The 24,287-nt window shown below is 42.5% G+C and overlaps 3 protein-coding genes across 4 annotated transcripts in view; 1 reads left to right on the forward strand and 2 right to left on the reverse strand.

Annotated features, from left to right (window-relative positions):
• LOC139551015 (SPRY domain-containing SOCS box protein 4-like) overlaps window positions 1-9,970 on the reverse strand; it is a 98,853-nt gene extending 88,883 nt beyond the window's left edge. Inside the window, exon 1 of one of the 2 annotated variants that reach the window (XM_071362346.1) lies at window positions 9,754-9,968. The gene's annotated coding sequence lies outside the window, so the exon portion shown is untranslated. Of the gene's footprint in view, window positions 1-9,753 lie in introns of both variants that reach the window. The other variant, XM_071362348.1, reaches the window with a different exon arrangement.
• A 1,785-nt stretch (window positions 9,971-11,755) lies between these two features.
• The window catches only part of LOC139551017 (solute carrier family 25 member 36-A), a 29,194-nt gene continuing 16,662 nt past the window's right edge, over window positions 11,756-24,287 (reverse strand). The window contains exons 5-7 of the mRNA XM_071362349.1: window positions 18,244-18,310; window positions 17,594-17,886; window positions 11,756-17,228 (exon numbers count right to left, since the gene is read on the reverse strand). Coding sequence (XP_071218450.1) covers window positions 17,035-17,228; window positions 17,594-17,886; window positions 18,244-18,310 — 554 coding nt within the window. The 3' untranslated portion in view covers window positions 11,756-17,034. The remainder of the gene's footprint in view (window positions 17,229-17,593; window positions 17,887-18,243; window positions 18,311-24,287) is intronic.
• Window positions 23,234-24,287, forward strand: part of LOC139551019 (E3 ubiquitin-protein ligase MARCHF2-like) — a 47,933-nt gene continuing 46,879 nt past the window's right edge. Inside the window, exon 1 of the mRNA XM_071362353.1 lies at window positions 23,234-23,288. The gene's annotated coding sequence lies outside the window, so the exon portion shown is untranslated. The remainder of the gene's footprint in view (window positions 23,289-24,287) is intronic.

Consider the following 24,287-nt stretch of genomic DNA (forward strand, 5'->3'; position numbering starts at 1 on the left):
ACATAACAGACACCAGGTTAGTCTTGCAGCCACCTATGCTTCTTTGTCACAATCACCTGGTATGAAATATTGTGCCTGTGTTCCCAATCAGTGTTCAACACATAGTGAAGAGAGAGATGCAGAAACAGAGACAGAGTGAGAGAAGAGAGAGCACTCTGAACACCTATGATGGTTGAGTGTGTGTGCCACCGAATACAAAAGTTACCCCAGATATAAGCATGTGTTTTTGATGAGGCAAAATGTAATGTGTTGACATACATTTTGCCCTCTTGCTGTGCTAGCATACAAGCCCTGGTGGAATAACTAAGCAAGTATGTAAAACAAAAACAACAAACAAGCTAGAAATCGTACCATCTTGGCCAGGTCTCCCTTGAAAGACATTCTTTATATGTCAGGACTTCCACAACGTCACCGATGCACTTATTGATAAAGCCAATGACTGATGCGGTGTACTCAATGCCATCGGAGTAATCCCAGAACATATTCCAGTCTACGCTAGTGAAACAGTCCTGTTGCTTAGCATCTGCTTCTTCTGACCACCTTTTTATTGATCTAGTCACTGGTGCTTCCTGCTTTCATTTTTGCTTGTAAGCAGGTTTACAGAATTAAGGTCAGATTTGCCAAATGGAGGGCGAGCTTTGTATATGAGTCTCTGGACCACCTTTACTCCACAAACAGAGTTTCTTTCCCCCTCTGGTTGCACATTTAACATGCTGATAGAAATTTGGTACAACGGATTTAAGTTTCCCTGCATTAAAGTGCCCGGCTACCAAGACCGCCGTCTCTGGGCGAGCGTTTTCTTGTTTGCTTCCAGCTCATGCAATGCTGTCTCAGTGCCAGCCTCAGTCTGTGGTGGTATGTAAAACAGCTACGAAAAATACAGATGAAAACTCTAGGTAGATTATCTCATGATAAGCTGTAGACTCTCTACCTCAGGCGAGCAATAGCTCAAGACTTCCTTAGATATCGTGCACCAGCTGTTATTTACAAAAATACATAGTCCGCCACCCCTTGTCTTACCAGACGCCGCATGTTCTATCCTGCCGGTGCAGTGTATAACCAGCCAGCTGTATGTTGATAGTGTCGTCGTTCAGCCAATGTCCTGTTGGTAGTTTAACCTTCCACGTATGTCATCGATTTTATTCTCCAGAGATTGCCCATTTTCTAGCAGAATGGAAGGAATTGGGGTTTATTCGATTGCCTATGAATTCTCAGAAGGCAGCCCACTCTGGCCCCTTTCTCCCACCTCTTCACGCAAATCATGGGGATCTGGGCCTGTTCAAGAAAGCAGTATATCATTCACGTCGGGCTCGTCAAAGGAAAAAAAGGATTCTGCCAGTCTGGTGAGTAATCGCAGTCCTGATGTCCAGAAGTTATTTTCGGTCATAGACGGTAGCGGAAACATCTTGTACAAAATAACAACGCAAATAAACAAACAAAAACAAATCGTTTGGGGACACGTAGAACGTCAGCCTTCATCTCTGGCGCCATTTTTACGGCGCCACTGGACTTTATATTGAAAATACAAACAAGATCTTTAGTTTACTTGTCCCGATGCATACCACGATTTCTAAATGACAACATGAGACTTTATTCAGTAATTTCAACACAATTTATAAACCAGTCAAGCTTGCTGATCGTCAATCAAAGCACAGTAAGCCTATAAGCCAGCACTTCGTGGCTGCATATGAAACATGCAACAGAAAATAATTTCATGTGACAGAAAACAGGCTAAATGGATGTCGACTCATTGTTACAACATTATATGGGACGTGCAAATTGACTCACATAGACGATGAAGGAGCATCACACGCTCTCCCTCCATGTAAAGAAGTTTGACTGCAACCACAGCGTACAACACACCCACCCAGGTACCGGGAGGCGGGACAGACAGCACTGTCAAACCAGCAGTGTTTCCCCATCATCGCTCACTTTGTGGCTGACAGGCATCTGTCATATCAATAGATCACTAGAAGATGCATATCTGTCTTGTGAATTGTAAAAAAGTACATGGCTGAAAATGTGTGTAACCGGCTCTATAGCCGACAGCAGGCACTAGTAAAAAAACAACTGAAAATAGATATGCTCATCTTTAAAGTGCTTCAGTTTAGTAATAGGAGGGATAGTAGCTGGTCTGTCAACTGAACCCCTCTCATTAACACATTCGCCTAACTTTAGGTCATTTGCCACCAGGGAGAGAAAGAGGGGAAGGGGGAGAGCATGAACGAAAAAGTGAAAAAACGAGTCAGAATGACCGAGTTAGAGAATAAGAGCAAGATGAGTGAGTAGATGAGAACATTTGAGATTAAGAGCACATGAAAGACGGAAGAAAATGCAAGAGAGGTGACCAGAAATGAGTGAAGCGAAAAAGAGAATTCATGCTACAGGCAAGTGAGTCGGATGGCATGAGAAACAGAAAGAGGGTGAACTATTGTTGTGCATTGATAGGGCGGCAGGGGGGTTGTGGTATGATAACTGGCTGAGAGAGGAAGGAAGAGCGCAATAAAAAGACAGAAATAAAAAAAAGAGCGAGCATGAGAGCTGAGGGGGTTGAGACAGGGAGAACAGAAGACACTGATCGAAAGTTGTGGTATACAGAGAGAATGGAAGAAGAATACTAGAAAGAAAAAGAGCGAGAGAGAAAGCTAGACAGACTGACCATCTTTCTTTAATGAGACATGCTCATTCGTTTAAAAACACCACAGATAAAGCGCCAAACAGGGAATAAGAGATGGGAGATGAAGGCACAGAAGAGGGGGAAAGCAGGTAAACAGTCAGACTGCCCTGGGGAGCCTCTGGTCTCCTCTTTCGTGACTGGCTGGGCAAATCCAGACAGATAAAGGACCCCGTCACCATGGTGTTGTATACCTCCTATTCTTTCCCCTCTATCCATCCATCCATCCCACCTTATTGGCCCCCCCCCCAGTGAATTAGTCAAATGAAAAAGGGTGGCACCTGGCCCCCTCCCTGAGGACCCACAGTACCCAGCTGTTCAGTGTCTAATACCTCCCTGGCCAATGACAGCCAGGTGTGCCAGCCTCTGAACCCGAACCAGGGCACAGGGCTTTGACAATGCAACCTTCATGAATTGACAGGTGAATGCAAGGACTCCCACAGAAAAAGGAAAATACACATTTCAAAGCATTTAAAACAGGCCAATGCCAAGTCTAAATAATATTGCTTCGGAACCTTTCCTTAGTGATCACCAATACTGAGAAATTGATAAGTTTCCACCATCTAAAACAGGCCTATTGCTTTCACACCTACAGTCAAATTCTGACTAGTAGTCTAGTAGTGAGTGTGTTCCACCTCAAAAAGCACAAGAAAGAATATTGACACCCACCATCTCAGATTGTTCTGTAATCCTTTCTAGTTAGCAACAAATAAGATATGCATTCCTGAAACATTTTGTTGAAGTGCATCAAATAAACTTTAAAAAAAAAGGAAACATCCCTTTTTCAGAGAAGTTAAGAAACTAGAGGCCTTTCTACTGACTCTGAAAAAAAACAAAGAAAGACGCCCAGGGACGCTGCTCATCTGCGTTAATGTGCCTTAGGCATGCTGCAAGGAGGCATGAGAACTGCAGATGTGGCCAGTGCAATAAATTGCAATGTCCGTACTGTGACATGCCTAAGACAGCGCTACAGGGAGACAGGACGGGCAGCTGATCGTCCTCACAGTGGCAAACCACGTGTAAAAACACCTGCACAGGATCGGTACATCCGAACATCACACCTGCGGGACAAGTACAGGATGGCAACGACAACTGCCCGAGTTACACCAGGTACGCACAATCCCGCCATCAGTGCTCAGACTGTCCGCAATAGGCCGACAGAGGCTGGACTGAGGGCTTGTAGGCCTGTTGTAAGGCAGGGCCTCACCAGACATCCCCGGCAACAACATCCCCTATGGGCACAAACCCACCGTTGCTGGACCAGACAGGACTGGAAAAAAGTGCTCTTCACCGACGAGTCGCGGTTTTGTCTCACTAGGGGTGATGGATTCGCGTTTATCGTCGAAGGAAATTAGCTTTACACTGAGGCCTGTACTCTGGAGTGGGATCGATTTGGAGGTGGAGGGTCCTTCATGGTCTGAGGCGGTGTGTCACAGCATCATCGGACTGAGCTTGTTGTCATTGCAGGCAATCTCAACGATGTGGGTTACAGGGAAGACATCCTCCTCCCTCATGTGGTACCCTTCCTTCCTGCAGGCTCATCCTGACATGACTCTCCAGCATGACAATGCCACCAGCCATACTGCTCGTTCGGTGTGTGATTTCCTGCAAGACAGGAATGTCAGTGTTCTGCCATGTCCAGCGAAGAGCCCGGATCTCAATCCCATTGAGCACTTCTGGGACCTGTTGGTTCGGAGGGTGAGGGCTAGGGCCATCCCCCCCAGAAATGTCCAGGAACTTGCAGGTGCCTTGGTGGAAGAGTAGGGTAACATCTCACAGCAAGAACTGGCAAATCTGGTGCAGTCCATGAGGAGGAGATGCACTGCAGTACTTAATGCAGCTGGTGGCCACACCAGATACTGACTTACTTTAGATTTTGACCCCCCCCTTTGTTCAGGGACTGTTATTTCTGTTATGTCACATGTCTGTGGAACTTGTTCAGTTTATGTCTCAGTTGTTGAATCTTATATTCATACAAATATTTTACACATGTTAAGTTTGCTGAAACTAAAACACATTTGACAGTGAGAGGACGTTTCTTTTTTACTGAGATTATATCAATATGGGCTATTTTCATCCCTTTCCTGGGTTGCTTATCAGAGATAGACATAACACTGAAAAGCGCAAACAAAGCAAGAGAAAAATATATACATTCAGCAGCCCATTAAATCAATTGGTTTGTGCGTGCTGCAGGGTTAAAGCTACAAACCCATAGGCATGGCTCTCTCATCCCCTCCAGGCTTCTGGGAAGGTGGGTGGACAACGAGCGTGTCATTGCGGATGTAAGCGATGTCCCCACGCTATCTGGCAGCTGTCATTGCTGGGATAGGTTCTTTCCTCTTCTGGCGCACAGCTTTAGGATAGTCCTCGTTGAGGACGATATACAGTTGAAGTCAGAAGTTTACATCAACTAGTCTTAATGACTCCAACCTAAGTGTGTTACCAACTCATTTGTGGAGTGGTTGAAAAACTATAGTTTTGGCAAGTCGGTTAGGACATCTACTTCGTGCAAGACAAGTAATTTTTCAAACAATTGTTTACAGACCGATGATTATTTCACTGTATCACAATTCCAGTGGGTCAGAAGTTTACATACACTAAGTTGACTGTGCCTTTAAACAACTTGGAAAATTCCAGAAAATTATGGCTTTAGAAGCTTCTGACAGGGTAATTGACATCATTTGAGTCAATTGTAGGTGTACCTGTGGATGTATTTCAAGGCTTACCTTCAAACTCAGTGCCTCTTTGCTTGACATCATGGGAAAAATCAAAAGAAATCAGCCAAGACCTCAGAAAAATAACTAGACCTCCACAAGTCTGGTTCAGCCTTGGGAGCAATTCCCAAACGCCTGCAGGTACCATGTTCATCTGTACAAACAATAGTATGCAAGTATGAACACCATGGGACCACGCAGCTGTCATACCGCTCAGGAAGGAGACGCGTTCTGTCTCCTAGAGATGAACGTACTTTGGTGCGAAAAGTGCAAAAAAGCATGTGTGAGCAAGTGAAAAAGTGTGTGTGAGCAAGGAGGCCTATAAACCTGACTAAGTTACACCAGCTCTGTCAGGAGGAATGGGCCAAAAATTCACCCAACTTATTGTGGGAGGCTACCCGACATGTTTGGCCCAAGTTACACCATTTAAAGGCAATGCTACCAAATACTAATTAAGTGTACGTAAACTTCTGAGCCAAAACTGAGTTTAAATGTATTTGGCTAAGGTGTATGTAAACTTCCGACTTCAACTGTTCATTCCTCTCAAGTTATTGTCTCTTCCCAGAACAGCTACCTTGTCCTTGAACCTCAGGAACTTGACCACTATTGGCCTGGGCCTGTCACCTGGGCTGGTGGTGGGTTTTCCAGTCCTGTGGGTGCGCTCCACCTCAATCTTCAATTTCCCAGATATAACTTCCCTCACGACTCCGTCCAGGTCTCATGTGGAGATTCTGCAATTCCGTCCAAAACCATGATGTTCCGAGTTGATTGTCTCGAGTGATTTATCCAGCATTGTTATCATGGATTCACATACACAGAACTGATGTCCTCTCTCAATTACTTACAGATTGCTGCCATCTTGCCGTTCTCCTGTTTCAACTCATCGAGCTGACCCTGGGAGAACTGCAAACTGTTCATCAGGTCTTGGACCTCTGGTCAGGTCATCCATTCTTTTATTAGTTGAATGCACCAGTATTTGGTCAAAACACTTAAAGCTATTTTCTTGATGTAACAACTGCTTGTAGAACGCTTTGTTCATTTAAAAATATCTTTCACGTGTGAGAGACACACCACTGTCCTCCCGCCGGCTTTGGTCTTGGTAGGTAGCAACGCAGGATACGCGGTTACTTCTCCCAGTTCCAGACAGGGCAGGTCACAGGGGAAATTGTAAACAGCAGGGATCTAGACAGCCACAAACCTGGGACAATCCACAATGGCTAACCTCATCGCAGGCTGCGTTCAAGCCCCCAAGAAAACCCCACTAGCTTGATATGCAGCTAGCTAGCTGCAACACTAAATAGGTCCTCAGACCAGTCCTTGGTTGGAAGGATCACTGGACAGAGACAAGCAGTCCCAGCAACTGATGCTAACGGCGTCACGGGATCCAAACTAAAAAGTAAGCTAGCAAGAACTTTCCAATAGACGTTTTATTTTTTTAAACAAAACCTAGCCCTCTTCATTTGTAAGGATATATACACTCCCGTTCAAAAGTTTGGGGTCACTTAGAAATGTCCTTGTTTTTTGAAAGAAAAGCAAAAATGTTTGTCCATGTTTGTCCATTTAAAATTCAAAATACTCTTAACCACGTCTCAGTAATGACCAACATCTGGATTGGAGCTGGGAACCCACACTTTCAAGTGATCGATTTTAGGTAATAAGTTTAGTGTTAACGTGCAGAAAATCCAGGCTTTTACGAGAGCAGAAATCAGTGTAACAGTTATCAGAGCACAAGTCAATTGGGGCTAGCAACAGTAGATGGGCCAGGGTGTACATCATCAACAGTAATACAATCAAGGCACTGCAGTGTTGATTTATGACATTTGAATGTGCATTTGATGGCAACAGGATCATATTTTACAGCCATTTCATCAGATAACAGGAATACAAAGACAGCGAGAGGTGGTTAGAACAGGATGGGGGGCCAAAAGACTGTAACCAATAGAGTCAGAGTCCCGAGTGTGGGAACAAACAGTCTGTCCCACGGTAGGGTAAACAAGAAAGTTCAGTCACCAAAGCAAGCAGGAGCCATGAGGCAAATAGCAAAACGCACAAGAAAAAAAAATACGACTTGGGGCTAGCCATTGTAAGTTCAGAGTCACTCGCCCCAACAGTGCCAGTGTGCTGGAGGCGAGCGAAAGCGCGTTAGAGAGGGGTGTGTGTGGTGGGGGTACCTGTACCAGACAGGGGGAGAAAAGCCAGGGCAGACAGTGAACAGATCGCCAGGTGGAATCCAAGCAGCAGTGGGAGTAGGAAGCTTTACTTCTGGAGGCAGATTTCTTGTAGAAAATGCCAGTGGATGGCCCTGAACAGCAGGAGCGTGCTTCAAGGTCTCTGGATTTGGGAGGGGTAGCCTGTGAGACTCCTGCCATGTGTTTGGCTCAAAGGCTCCGACACTTCACGCCTAGGTTGTAGGTTTGGAGTTTTGATCTGGAGTTAAGGTTATGCTGTGGAGGGTAGCATCAAGTAAACTCAAAATACTCAAACTATCTTATTGTAAAAAACATGTTGAAAAATGTGAGAGCTCACACACAGCTGTTAACTTAGCATTCAGTCCTTTTAAAGTAAAATATATCATTATAATGTATTTTCTTCTTGCCTTTTGAAAATAAAAAGATGGCTTCAGACTAGTTCCAGGTTGGATGGTGTTCTCAGGTTTCTGTTTGTTTGCCAGTGCATTTGCTGTATAGTTTGAGAATAATAATCCTTGCTGGTATGAAGCTCTTCAGGTAATTCCATCCAAAAATCAGGTTGTAGGGTTGGAGTTTTGATTTGGAGTTAAGGTTGTAGTATAGGGTAGCATCCTGTACGTGTCCCTGCCAAAAAAAATCCATGTTTATCTAACTAAATATTTTTTTCTCAAAACATGCTGAAAAATGCAGGAGCTCATCTGCTCGGTAATAATAATAATAAATTATTTCCACAGGTTATTTATCATACCATCTGGTAGTGCCTGTATTGGTTGAATCAAATCGTTGGGAAAAACCTAGCTAGCTACAGTCTCCAGCTAGCTAACTAAAGTAGCAAGGCTAATGGAGGCTATTTTGCTGCACTCCCAGGTCCTTGTCTACAACAACCTCCCTGTTGGGTGATCATTGTAGCCTACTCATCCTCATTTAGCCAACTTAAAAATCACAGAATTAACTCCATTTTGCAGTGATTCAAAATCTTTCACTTACTCTACAGAGCCTCTGACTGTAGAACCACTTTGAATTGACAACAAAAACAAGCTACACCTATATGAAGTGTGTAGACTACCTGTGCATTTTCTTTAATGGTGCACACTCATAAATACTGCTGTTTTATTTTAAAAAAAATGGAATCTAATGGTATATCCTTGTAGGCTATGTAGAAATGTCACAGATCATTTTATTTAACTTTAAAACAGCAAAAATAAAAATAATCTCTCCTATCAAGCCTAATCGAACACTAAGGTCTGTTCGGATATTCAAATAACTGTGCCCATCCCTAACATGGAATGACTCTAGTGGGAAGGTTGAGGAGGGAGGAATGTAATTCAAGACATGAGACACTGTTGATCAAATGCAATACTATAATTATTTATTGGGAAGAGTAAAAAAATTAAATAAAAAGTGACTCCACCCTTTATCTCAACAAAGAGTAAAAAAGGTAAAACAAAAGTATACTCCAGAGATTCTGTCAGTACAGGTGTGTGCAAATAGAGACCACCACAATAATCCATGCAAATATATGTCCTGCATGACACAGAACATGGTGTATCAGAGACACAATCAAGTAACCTTGTACCACCATTTTGAGATGTGATATAATATATCAGTTGACCATGTGAACGAGTAAACGAGATGCCCACATGGTATGTACACAAAAACAGCGAGAGAAACACACGAGGACAAGTGAGTGGATACTCGGGTATAGGCAAATGTTACAAGACCTTTTCCCTTCGTGGATCAAATAGATCACTGTCCTGACGTAGGATTAAAGGAAGTGACTGACGTCCGGCCAAGGAAGAAGACGTCATTATGAAACACCGGTTTGCCAGCCAATGTAATTAGATAATTAGAACAAGATAATCACTATGAAATTAAAAAAGAAACCAACTCGAGTAATAGCTTATTGTCTCTAACGATTATTCAACTAAATCATTGGTTTACGTAGGTTACCATTAGACACACTAATGGGAACTTAGAACACATTTGAAAACACCTGAAACTGATATTAAGATTTTTTTTAACTACAAATAAGTAGTCTGCATATTCATAGGTTGTCGAGTGTACCAAAATAAACTAATCTATACACACATTCTGTTATTCTTTGCCGAATTTTTTGCTGTAGCCTAAACGAGCGCTTTCCATTTTGAAGGCATGTAAACATTGGAACAACACTCACCGTCGAGAAGTCAACTTCGAAGCGACAATTGTGAAGAATGTCAACGCCACAGAACACTCGCAAAGTTCTTTCACGTACAAAAAACCCCGCTTGATATTGATAAAATGTTACCGATAAAATTGTAACAACCCACCGCATTCGTTTCTTTGTTACTTCATAATCGCTCGAGCACACAGGGGCAGGCCTATTCTCAATTTTATTTTCCTCGCGTCCTTGCTCGTCGCCTCCTTCTCAAAACCAATTGGATGAGAAAGCCAGAGGTCCCGCCCTTTGACCTTCTCCTCCAATGGGTTTTGAGAAGGAGGCTAGGAGAGAGGACGCGAGAAGGAACATTTGAGAAAAGGCCACAGTCGATGAGATTTGAATGGATGTCAATATTCATTCAATGAGAGGATTAATTTATTCTTGTCCGGGTAAGTTTTGCATTGGGGGAAAGTTGATTGCATTCGTTTTGGATCTGGGCTGCCTACCGGGCGTGGGCAAAGTGTCGGTTCAAAGCCCACGGCGAGGTCGGTTCAAAACAAAAGTGAGGTAATTAGCACATGGAGTAATGAGTATGATTCTTTGTTTTCTCATGCAAAAGTACTTTATCTGCCTTCCCAATGAAAACGAATTTTAATTCAAACATATTTAATGGGAACGTGATGTATGTTTCTGGACGATGCACCATATGCTGCCTTGTTGACAACATGACCGAGCGTAGATTACTATTCGATTTGAGATGGGCGCTCCTCACGGCTTTTGTAGTGATACGGAGCTCCGAGGCATGCTTTGAAGCAGTGTGCGGATGCGTGTATCGCTTTATCAGAAGTATATAATCAATGACGTCAAAAGCTTCATTTGATCACGTGCTTTTTCAAACCGCGCGTTGCAAAACTGCAAGATTCAGATTTCGCCGTGGTTCGGGTGCTTTCTTCTATTCCAAGCTGCTTTCAAACAACGACCTCCACTGGACACCGTACATACAAATATATAAACACAACATGCAACGGTTTTACTGTTACAGTTCATATAAGGAAATCAGTCAGTTGAAATAAATTCATTAGGCCCTAATCTATGGATTTCACATGACTGGGGCGCAACCATGGGTGGGCCTGGGAGGTCTGGCAGAGACCAAACAAAGGAAATCGGTGTCTTTATATTGTTTTGAATAGTAGGGAGACAAAGATCTATGATTGATTAATTAATAGATCTTCAGAACCTCTTCCATGGTTGTTTGGATGACCTGACGGCCCATCGCTCCTCTTTGCATCGAGTTATGGCTCAAGAGATCACCACGGAAGCCTATATAGTTTACAGTGGGATTTACAGTGTACAAAACATTAGGAACACCTGCTCTTTCCATGACAGCCTCACCAGGTGAATGCTATGATCCCTTATTGATGTCACCTGTAAAATCCACTTCAATCAGTGTAGATAAAGGGGAGGACAGGTTAAAGAAGGATATTTAAACCTTGAGACATGGCTGGTGTTTGTGTGACATTCAGAGGGTGACTGGGCAAGACAAAATATTTAACTGCCGTTGAACGTGGTATGGTAGTAGGTGCCAGGCGCACCTGTTTGAGTGTGTCTAGAACTGCAACGCTGCTGGGTTATTCACACTCAGTTTCCCATGTGTATCAAAAATGGTCCACCACCCAAAGGACATCCAGCCAACTTGACAACTGTGGGAAGCATTTAAGTCAACATGGGCCACCCTCTCTGTGGAATGCTTTCAACACCTTGTAGAGTCGATGCCATGATTAATTGAGGCTGTTCTAAGGGCAAAAAGGGGTGCAACTCAATATTAGGAAGGTGTTCCTAATGTTTTGTGCACTCAGTGTATAGTCGTCACATTGGCTTTGCCTTTGCTGACACCTTGTGGTGAAATGGAGTAGAACAGTGTAAAACAGGCTCCGAATAAAATGGCCTACATCCTTCAAGAAAATCCATTTTTCAGAACAAACATGGCCTTTCTTTCCTGTGCTTCTAGGCCATAAGAAAAAATGAAGCATGCAAGCAATGGGAGTTGCAATCTGGTTTTTATTGACTTTTGTACAAAAAGGAGGTATGATGATACATAGATGGCAAAGAATAGGCCACATGAATTTCACCAGCTTAAACCAAACAAATAGGAGGGGGGTACTGACTGATTTAAGAGGGAAAACAATCAACAAAACAACATTCCAAAAAAAATCAGTTCACTGAAATGTTTACATATAGTAATCACATTTCTCCTTGAAGTATTGAGTAGTGTTCAAAAAAAGGAAAAAAAAAATTCAGGCAAAAACATGGACATGAATGAGTAAGCATATTTCTCTAGCACAGATATAAATTGGGCAGCATGATGTCAACCTGGACCCCTATTGACTATGAAATAACATTGATAGAGAGCTGAGAAGTAGATTCTTGAGTTTCTAGTTCTCCAGTACCGTACCATTAAAAAAAACGTACGCCTACTTTTCCAAACAACTGTGCAAACTGTACCTTGGCTGTATAAAATGTGTATACATTCCCTGGCAGACTCCAGTTTTGCCAATAGAGAAGCCATATGGGAACCACCATGATGGCATCCACAGTGTTAAATGGATTAGTCTTTAGTGACATGGTTGAGGTATTGCCAACCTACTAACCCAAGACTATGTGGGGACAAGTCATGAAACTTCAGACCTGCTGGTCTGTGTAGTGCTTTTTGTTTTCAATACAACAGAGCCGTCTTGAGTGGAGTGGAAGCGTAGTGGCATTGAGCCCCATCTCTTAGATAGCAGCACGGGGCAGTCACTAAAGTCTAACAAGATCACGTTATATGCAAGTCTACGCTCCACCACAAAATACATCACAGTTATGTACTGTATGCTAGTTATTCAAGTCACCGTATGACTGTCAGGGCAATGATAGTAACAAAAACAGCTAGGCTATAGTCTGTGGGAAAAGGACTCCAGTATATTCACAGTACAGTTGTTATATACAGTATGCCAGTGGATAGGAAAAGACTCTCGAAATTGGCCTGACAAAATGAGCAACTACCATAGACGGAGGCCTCGAGTCAAAACTTCAATGTACAGAAGGATATTTACAACCATCTAAACGATGCGCACCATAATCCAATGTAGCCTCTGCACTGTCGGACAGTCTTCAGTCATGAATCCAGAGCCTGAATCAGTTTAAAATAGTTCAGGGTGACTTGAACGCCAAAACATAATCTGGTCATAATATTGATACTGACATTAATATAATATTCATTTATATTAAGCTCCATCACACTGTTTTTGTCTACTGAATGCCAGATTGAGAATTTGGAACAAAGACCAGATAGGATGCAGTAGCCTACACAGTTAGATATACAGGATACTATCGCTAGAAGATGGCTGGAGAGCAAATTCAAATGTAAAAATCAGATTGAGGGGAATTTACACCAAAAATACACAGTATATCACAAAAGTGAGTACACCCCTCACATTTTTGTAAATATTTGAGTATGGGCACAATTTGGACATTTTCACTTAGGGATGTACTCACTTTTGTTGCCAGCGGTTTAGACATTAATGGCTGTGTGTTGAGTTATTTTGAGGGGACAGCAAATTTACACTGTTATACAAGCGGTACACTCACTACTTTACATTGTAGCAAAGTGTAATTTCTTCAGTGTTTCTAAAATATTTAGAAAAATGTGAGGGGTGTACTCACTTTTGTGATATACTGTATATATATAAAATTCTGAAAAATAATACTTTTATGACATAAAATCAAAGACTATCTTTCAGCACCAAGGCTTGCATGATGTAAAATGAAATACACATTGTATAATATAAAACTTGAACAAAATAAAAATATAATGTCAACACACCATGTTGCAACAGGTTCAAACATCTTACAATTGTACACAAATGCAGTCAAACAAATAATTTGCCACTATACACTACAGTATAATAATACGTGGACCTAAGCAAAATACACACAATAGTTGATATGCATATGTATTATATACACATGAATATCCTTCACAAGATGAAGTACTCTGAACTGTACAGTATCTGCAATGGGAACTGCTGAGCAAAACACAGTTTTTGCATATACAGTAATACTATTCTGATAATACAAGATAAAAATGTCCACACAAGAAAATGTTAAGCACAAACCCCAAAAGGCCACAAAAAAAAGTGCATAAAACTTCAGTTGGAAGCCACTGGTAGGGAAGGGCTACAGTGTAGCAGCTGGTGTGGCTCACTGCTTTGCCTCGCTCCCAACCTCAGTGATCTACATGATTAACCTTTAGTGGAGGCCACTCACTACCTCTGGAGTAGATATCAGGGCAGTTCGCTTTCACCTCACACACACACACACACACACACACACACACACACACACACACACACACACACACACACACACACAAACACAGAGTCAAATGCACATCGACACACAGTCACCATCCAAATCTCACACAAAAGGTTGGGAGAGATGATGAAATGACATTGACAGTTCCTGACTTCCGACACTTAACAAATGATCTTCAAGTAGCGGCGTCACACCAGTAGACAGATCTCTAACCAGCTAGGTGTTGGTACCTGTTGGAAAGACTCGCACCCTATCTAGGTCGTAGAAATCTTGTGCACTCACAAGAGACAACTACGTCCCTCCCAATGACTAGTATCAGAGAAACAATACCATTATACAAAACACTGAAATAATGGTCAGCTTTCCAAACAAATAAAACACTGGATAAGCGTCTGTGGCATGTGTTGTGATCAGCGGCGATCCCTAGTCTTGTATGCCTTGCTTCAGACTATAAGGGGAAACTCTGGCCTTCAGGGGAATGCTTGAAGCCAAACTCATTGCAGTACATGAAATGTTCGCTTGCTATTCTCTTATATAGCTAGCTAGTGATCTTAAATGATCTGGGGGGGAAAATGATTGTGCAAGTTCAAAATCGTTTTTGTTTTTTTTACAACCAAATCTCTCTGTATATATTTTGTTTTTACAATGGCATGTTATAGAAGGATACAGACAACCAGTGAGTCACTTCCTCATCCATATTGTACAGTACGGGGGCTCTGAAAAAACATGAACAAAATGCTCCATAAACACCCAAATACGTCATTTTAGAAACAGAAAAGCTCTCCCTATAGTGATGCAGGTCTTTAGATGTTGTACACATGAAATTGTCATTCCGAACATTATCTAAAACGTTATATTCCATTTTATTGTGACTCAAGCAATACTTGTCCGTCCATTCTAGCAGCAGGCTACCAAAAAATGGAACAATTGGATAGGGGAAGCAGCTCGAGTCGCGCAAAGTGGAATATAACGTTGCAGATAAAGTTTGGAATGAAAATGACGCATTTGGGTGTTTTTGGAGCATTTGTTCGTGTTTCTTCAGAGCCGCCATTTTGCACAACGACGTTGAGGAAGTGACACTGGCTGGGGGTAAGTTTTTCAAAAACAAGTGAAGTCGCCAAAAAAGTGTCTGGGTCCTTCTATTAGCATGCCATTTAGAGATGGTTGTAAAAATGAAATATTGTCCTTTAAAAACAACTTCCCTCGCCAATGTTTGTTGGGTTCAAGTTGCTGAAACAAAGCATGCACAGCTTGTTTTAAACATTAGCTTACATCAGGGATGGACAACTTTTTATGCTACACAATTTTTTGGGGGATAGGCTGCAGTTGTCTGCATACCCACATCCATACCCCCCCCCACCCCTCTTGACAGCGGAGAAGTTTTAGAGTACATTTTTTTGCAACTTTATAAACTATTTCATGCCATTCTAATCATTTTGCCATGTGGCGGAGAGGAAAATGAGCTGTTTTACAGCTAATTTCCTGTAATTCTACACATTTTGCCATAGTGTGTAGAGAAATGTTATCTGAGTGAAACTTACAGCATGACCGGACGTGCGAGTGCGCCATCGTGCGCTAATTGATTTTGTCCCCCCACACCAAACGCGATCACGACACGCAGGTTGAAATAACAAAACAAACTCAACCAATTATATTAATTTGGGGACAGGTCAAAAAGCATAAAAAAATGTATGGCAATTTAGCTGGCTAGCTTGTCCTATTCAGCTAGCTTGCTGTTGCTAGCTAATTTGTCCTGGGATATAAATGTTGAGTTGTTATTTTACCTGAAATGCACAATTAACCCACACATAACGGTCAACCGAATCGTTTCTAGTCATCTTTCTTCCTTCCAGGCTTTTTCCTTCTTTGGACTTTATATGGCGATTGGCATCTAACTTTCATAGTTTTGCTACGACCGACCGACCTCAGTTCATCTTTCAATCACCCACGTGGGTATAACCAATGAGGAGATGGCACGTGGGTATCTGCTTCTATAAACTAATGAGGAGATGGGAGAGGCAGGACTTGCACCGCGTTGAGCTTTACAAATAGAACTGACTTCTATTTTAGCGATTGGCAACGCAGACGCTCGTTGGCGCGCGCGAGCAGTGTGGGTGCAATGATTGAATAACATGTAGGCGTAAATTTATTTTGCAACGCGAGCAGTGTGGTCAGCATGTAACAAAATCAATGCGGGCCCACCAGCCGCTCGACTAACTTACTAATCAAAAACATTTTCGCTGACATGGATAGGCTGATTGACTGTCAGTGACTGACATAAGAGAAACTGCTGATGCACAACCTAATTTTAAAATTGCACCTTGTGTATTCTGCTATTCTAACTTGCAACAGTAAGTTGAGACCCCGACTGAGTTCGGGGAAGTTGATCCAAGGGCCTTCAAAAAGCGGGCCGCCAGTTGCCCATACCTGGCTTATATGCTAAATCCTAGGGAAAAAGTGCTAATCTAATCAAATAGAACTACTGGTGGAACATTTTGCAATAAACATTTTCTATAATGTTCATAGTGTTGTTATGACGCCTGTTTTTTATCGATTGTTTTCTTGCATTCCCCTTTCAGATTGTCATCTCCGATACAGGCTAAAGCAGATTGGTTTCATTCCACAGAGAGACAGACTAAACTCTTGAAGGCCACAAAATGATTTCCGTCTTTCTTTCAGAGACTGTTTGACAGGCTCTGTAAAGGACTGACCCAATGGTCTCTCTCCGTCCCTCTCTCTTCCTCCCACCCCATCCTTTCTCTATCATCCCAGACCATAGCGCCCCCTTGTGGGGTGGCCTGTAGGCTTAGGGGGGGTTGGGGTTGTTGGTGGGGAATTAGTGGGGGAGCTCTTCTTCTTTCTTCTTGGTTCTGGTCAGTATCGTTTTTCCTTTGGTCTCCATCTTAGATATCCCCAACCAAGTCAGTCACTTCCTACTTCCTCTCCAGACAGGAAGGGGAGGGGCTAGCGTTGGAGCAGGTAGACCACCATCTCGTAGGTGGACATCATTATAGCGGTGTTGGGGATCTGGCGGACCAGATGGGTGGTGAGACCGCGGTACAGGGCGCGGTAGCCCTCCTCCTTAGGTACTGTCAGCAATGTCTGGAAGAAGGAGCGGTACTTGCTGCCCTCCTCTCGTAGCCGGGTGCGGATCACCTCTACAAAGGAAGAGGCAAGAGGGGGGTAGAGAAGAGGGGACTAATTTAGAACATGGACACAACAGTATAGAAATTCCGGACGGATACGATAGCCAATATTTTCCCCATGAGATGGGAGCAACAACCAAATTATGTATTAATAACCATGATTCTTTTGAACTTTTTTTTGTTATTATCTGATAACGATATGGATGATATATCGTGTTTCAATAATTCAGACCATTTTGTAGACTAGGCAATTTTTTGTCACTAATGAAACACAATCAAAGATATGATCAGAATACATTCAGTCTTAATTTGTCTTTTCTTTTTATTTATTCTTTAAGGTCACATAATAAGTAGAAATGGAAGGTGTAGGTGCATACCGTGGGGATAGGCAATGGAGGTGGCGCAGGTCTTGGATGTGGCGGCTGCCAGCATCATACCCACAAAATCTGAGGCTTCTTTCACCGACTCATCCTCGTCCTGATCCATGCTGGCCTGGGCCTTGGACTCCATCAGCTTGCGCTTGATGCTCTCGTAGATGACAAAGTGGATGACTGTCTCGGAGATGCCGGCGTACGAGGCAGACATACCGCGGTAGAAGCCACGCCATCCCTCCGTCTGGTAGACCCGCCGCATGCACTCGAAGGCATTCATGCGCCGCTCGCCACGGTTTCTGTGGTAAAAACATGTAGCGGTTGAGTAAATTAATAGTTGAACATGGCAAAAAAGGTATGCAAAAGGATATTTGATCATATAGCAAACAGGAAATATTTGGCAAGTGATAATTGAAAAGGGATTTGCAAAGTCCAATAAAGTATATGCAATACTACTCAGAATAACACCCTTTCCCCTAGTACCATGAGTCAATGCAATATGAAACTAGTCAAATAAGCATGACAACCCATAACATAGTTAGAGAACCAGTAAAATATGAAACAGCTGGGGAATAACATAAGCTAAGGGAAAAACTAACTTTTTAAAAATTAAATCGGCTGATGGCCTAGATTCCGACTCCCTGCTAAGTGCTTACCTGGCATCCAGTTGCAACCGGGTCTTTATCAGCCAGATGGGATTGGTTGCAGTGATAGCAGTGAACCCTGGGAAGAAGAGTTCAGAGGTTCAGACGAGGAGAGTGACACAGTGTGAAAGACAGCCTATCCAAGGACAAAGATATATACTGGCCTACGGGGGGGGGCAGGGTATTTCACAAAGCACCACCAAGGAGTTGGCCAGCTAACAACATTTCCTCTATTTCCTGGATGATAAAGATAGAAAAACTTGAATATCGGGAATGATATTACCGACTCAATACTCGCAGTAACCCAACCAAATGACATTAAACTTCAGCTGGCTTTATGAACTCGAAAAAGTACGAGTTAAAACTGAGTCCTGGCCAATCTATCGATCCTGCGTTTGTGAAATACAACCCCGGTGAATTCTACACGAAGCTACTTTCCTTCTCAACTGGCCACAGTGTGTAAAAGCATTGTTGACATCTTTAAGCTGCGTTTATGAGCTGTTTATTTACGTATTGGCAATCTCGTGAAACCTTTCCTTATCGCCGGTATTCCGGAATCAGGCCAGAGATGATATAAAAATGAACTTCATTACGTTTGATTAAGGCAGACTGTTTGTCCTCACAGGATTCCTCATCAAGATTGTATCACAGCACGGGCAAAAACTCAGCTTAAAGATGTAGTCTACTCAAAGTATCTAACATTCCTCATTATCATATCTAGAAGTTGTAACAAATATATCTAAGATTTGTCTGTAATTAAATCATAAATGTATAAACAAGATGGGCCTGAATCTCATGTACAGAACAGGAAGTATAGAAATAGAATAGTGCTATTCCATTGTACATCCTCAATTCATATTATTATTCACTCTGGTTAATAGTGCCTGATAAAGGACTACCATATAAATGAGTCAATGAATTTTGTAAATTTAATGTGAACATTAGTAGCTAGCTCCCAGATGGGGAGAGCTCAGCCCTACAGTAGGCCTACATATAAATAACAAGTAACTGTGCTGTGTCGTCATGGTGTGAGCCTCAGCTGAAGGCATCATCGGTTGCCACGGACCATGAGGAAACAAAATGGAGTCTGGCTTTCTTGAATTATTCAAGAGTACCTAAGAGGAATAACTGAATATCTCTGAGTAGAGGAGGTCAAGTGGTATTTCCCAGGGGAACTGTGCGTGCGTGCGTGTATATACACACAGTGCATTCGGGACAGAATTTAGACCCCTCGACTTTTCCCACATTTTGTTACAGCCTTATGCTAAAATGGAATAAATCGTTTTTTTCTCCACACACACAATAACAAAGCAAAAACAGGTTTAGACATTTTTGCTAATATCAAATTTTCATAGGTATTCAGACCCTTTACTCAGTACTTTGTTGAAGCACCTTTGGCAGCGATTACAGCCTCGAGTCTTCTTGGGTGTGACGCTACAAGCTTGGCACACCTGTATTTGGGGAGTTTATCCAATTGTTCTCTGCAGATCCTCTCAAGCTCTGTCAGGTTGGATGGGAAGCGTCACCGCACATCTATTTTCAGGTCTCTGCAGACATGTTCAAATCGGGTTCAAGTCCAGGCTCTGGCTGGGCCACTCAGCGACATTCAGAAACTTGTCCCGAAGCCTCTCTTGCATTGTCTTGGCTGTGTGCTTAGGGTTGTTGTCCTGTTGGAAGGTGAACCTTCGCCCCAGTCTGAGGTCCTGAGCAGGTTTTCGTCAAGGATCTCTCTGTACTTTGCTCCGTTCATATTTCCCTCGATCTTGACTAGTCTCCCAGTCCCTGCCGCTGAAAAACATTCAATCTTGGTTTCATCAAACCAGAGAATCTTGCTTCTCATTGTCTGAGTCTTAGGTGCCTTTTGGCAAACTTCAAGCGGGCTGTCATGTGTCTTTTACTGAGGAGTAGCTTCCGTCTGGCCACTCTACCATAAAGGCCTGATTGGTGGAGTGCTGCATAGATGGTTGTCCTTCTGGAAGGTTCTCCCATCTCCACAAAGGAACTCTGGAGCTCTGTCAGAGTGACCATTGGGTTCTTGGTCACCTCCCGGGGGCCCTTCTTCCCGGAATGCTCGGTTTGGCCGGGCGGCCAGCTCTTGGAAGAGTCTTGGTGGTTCCAAACTTCTTCCATTTAAGAATGATGGAGGGCAATGTGTTCTTGGGGACCTTCAATGCTGCAGAAACTTCTTGGTACCCTTCCCCAGATCTGTGACTTGACACAATCCTGTCTTGGAGCTCTACGGACAATTCCTTTGACCTCATGGCTTGGTTTTTGCTCTGACATGCACTGTCAACTGTGGGACCTTTATATTAGACAGGTGTGTGCCTTTCCAAATCATGTCCATTTTAATTTACCACAGATTGACTCCAATCAAGTTGTATTAACATCAAGGATAATCAATGGAAACAGGATGCACCTGAGCTCAATTGAGTCTCATACAAAAGGGTCTGAATACTTATGTAAAATAGGTATTTGTTTATTGTTAATACATGTGCAAAAATATTTGTAGAAAAACTGCTTTCGCTTTGTCATTATGGGTTATTGTGTGTAGATTGAGATTTTAGCAAATTTAGAATAAGGCTGTGTAACGTATCAAAATGTGGAAAAAGTCGAGGGGGCTGAATACTTTCCGAATACACTGAGTACATACAGTACCAGTCAAAAGTTGACACACCTACTAATTCAAGGGTTTTTCTTTATTTTTACTATTTTCTACATTGTAGAATAAAAAAGTGTAGACATCAAAACTATGAAATAACACATATGGAATCATGTAGCAACCAAACAAGTGTTAAATCAAAATATATTTTATATTTATGATTCTTCAAAGTAGCCATCCTTTGCTTTGTCCGCTTTGCACACGCTTGGCATTCTTTCAACCAGCTTTATGAGGTAGTCACCAGGAATGCATTTATATTAACAGGTGTGCCTTGATAAAAGTTAATTTGTGGAATTTCTTTCCTTCTTAATGCGTTAAAAGCCTAATTGGTTGTGTTGTGACAAGGTAGAGGTGGTATACAGAAGATAGCCCTATTTGGTAAAGACAGTCCATATTATGGCAAGAACACCTCAAATAATACTTTAGGACATTAATGTCAGTCAATTCGGAAAATTTCAATAACTTTTAAAGTTTCTTCAAGTGCAGTCGTAAAAACTGATCAAGCGCCATGATGAAACTGGCTCTCATGAGGACCGCCACAGGAAAGGAAGAGCCAGAGTTATCTGCTGCAGAGGATACGTTTATTAGAGAGTTACCAGCCTCAGACATTGCAGCCCAAATAAATGCTTCAGAGTTCAAGTAACCAACACATCTCAACAACTGTTCAGAGAGATTGCGTGAAATTCATGGTCGAATTGCTGCAAGGAAACCACTACTAAAGGACACCAATAAGAAGAAGAGACTTGTTTGGGCCAAGAAACACGAGCAATGGACATTAGACTGGTGGAAATCTGTCCTTTGGTCTGAGGAGTCCAAATTTGAGATTTTTGGTATCAACCGCCATGTCTTTGTGAGACGCAGAGTAGGTACGGATGATCTCTACACGTGTGGTTTCCACCGTGAAGCCTGGAGGAAGAGGTGTGATGTAGGGGTGCTATGCTGGTGACACTGTTGGTGATTTTTTTTTAATTCAAGGCACACTTAACCAGCATGGCTACCACAGCGTTCTGCAGCGATATGCCATCCCTTCTGGTTTGCGCTTTGTGGGAGTATCATTTGTTTTTCAACAGGACAATGACCCAACACACCTACAGGCTGTGCAAGGGCTATTTGACCAAGAAGGAGAGTGATGGAGTGCTGCATCAGATGACCTGGCCTCCACAATCACCCGACATCAACCCAATTGAGATGGTTTGGGTTGAGTTGGACCGCAGAGTGAAGGAAACGCAGCTAACAAGTACTCAGAATATGTGGGAAGTCCTTCAAGACTGTTGGAAAAGCATTCCAGGTAAAGCTGGTTGAGAGAATGCCAAGAGTGTGCAAAGCTCTCAAAGGCAAAAGGGTGGCTACTTTGAAGAATGTAAAATATATTTTGATTTGTTTAACACTTTTTTTGGTTACTACATGATTCCATATGTGTTATTTCATAGTTTTGATGTCTTCACTACAATGTAGAAAATAGTAAAAATAAAGAAAAACCCTTGAATGTCTAGTTGTGTGCAAACTTTTGACTGGTACTGTATATAAGTGATACCAAAACATGTATTATTTTTGTGTTATTAATAAGTTGCTTATACTAATTTGGGTCTGAATTAATTTTCAATCCGAGAGACCAATGAATCCCCTGACAATGCATCAAGTCAGTATGTTACTTCAAAAGTGAGTGTTATGTCATACACTTTACGAGGTATACGACAAATGTGTAAGGTGCCGGTAATGCTAGTGTGACAATAAGGTGTGCATATTTAAAGACGGACAGAAATCTGGCACATCACGTGTGCTTTGTGCCGTTGTGGTCGAGACACTTTAATCTCTAAACAACAGAAGTCAAACAAGGCCATTGGAAAACGAACAGAAATATACATATGAGTCGCTACGTTGCGCCAAGAGCTAAAATGGACGATAGCATCTTCTTTAAACAAGTTCTACAGTACAGTCTCGATCTAGAGCCTCTACTGTCTCAAGGGACACAGTCCTAAGGCAACTGCGTGAAGAGGATGAAAAGTCTGCGGAAGAAGAAGAAGTAGAAGAGGAAGAAGAGAGATAGCGTCTATGGCGTGTACTCACAGAGTAGGGGCAAAGCTACTCCGCCTCACAGCTGCAGCTAGAAGCCTGCAGATATGGGGGGTGGGGGGGGGGGGGGGGGGGGGGCTGAGGTGGCTGGGGCTGTCCCCCCCTCACGCAGGGGTGAAAGCTACAGTAAAGCCCTAAAATAGACACAGACTTTTCTGTACCACAGTCACACACAGGCAGCAGTCAACCAACCAACCCACCCACCCACAAAAGCATAGATGGGAGAGGAAATTTACCAATCCTACCTAATCCCACTTTTCTTTTCAACAGGTAAAATAGGAGGAAAAATGCATCACTCCCAACCCCCCACTTGTTATATAAACAGGTAAGATCCCCCTAACCTCCCCACTCCCACATTTGTACCCGCCATTTTGTTAAACCAACAACTAAAGGTGAGAGGAGAAATGGGTCACACCCCATCTCTTCCCCCGACCCCGTGACCTTTCCCGACCCACACCTGTTTTAAATGCAAGAGGACGTCTCGTGTCGTTTCTCTCCCCTATGTTTTGTCAGGTATGTCTTTCTTGGTAAGGGAAAGAAAGAGAAAAATGCAAGTCTGTCGTAAACGGAACATCAGCCCCCTGGTAGAATTCAAATGATGTGCAGGGCAAAACTAATAAACATGCGAGGTACACAATAAGAATCCAATATTTTCTTTCAATTATTTTCTTAGCTGATGCTACAGGTGGCATTCCTTGTGTACCATCGTATCATTACCATAATCACTTTTATTGATTCTAAACAGGAGCAATGGGGTCAAAAAAATCATAATTGGGGACAACGTCAACACTGTCATAATAAAAAAAATGTCAAGTAGTGCAAGAGAGGGTTGAAATGCTAACCTTGTCAAGCTGGCTTATAAAGAATGGCATATATTATCATATTTATTAATATAGTCTACGAATGACTAACTTAGAAGGTCTGATTTGTTTATCTCTGTTTTGTGATATGCCAATTCAAGAATACCACCAATCGGGTCTGATAGTATGTTGGACGAAGGATTGTGTGGAGGCCTGATGTCGCAAACAGTCAGTCATTTTCCTTTCTTTTTTTTACTGGAGTGTCAGTCAGCCTTTTCCTGCTGGGCCCCTTTGTTTCATATTTAAACAAATTCAATGGTGTGGCTTAGTTCCAGTGTTATTACTGCAGTCATCTGCTGTAATGCAGTGTGCTTTAAGCTGAATGGAGCCCTCTATTAAAATACATGATAGAGGAGGAGAAGGTATCCATCTGTCTGCACAAAGAGGGTCACCAATGCCGCATTCAAAACAACTGGGAACTCTGAAATCTCCGACTTCCGACTAAAGTGCGTTCAAAACAACTG

Source organism: Salvelinus alpinus, chromosome 23 (genome assembly GCF_045679555.1).
Source record: "Salvelinus alpinus chromosome 23, SLU_Salpinus.1, whole genome shotgun sequence".
NCBI classification, from domain to species: domain Eukaryota; kingdom Metazoa; phylum Chordata; class Actinopteri; order Salmoniformes; family Salmonidae; genus Salvelinus; species Salvelinus alpinus.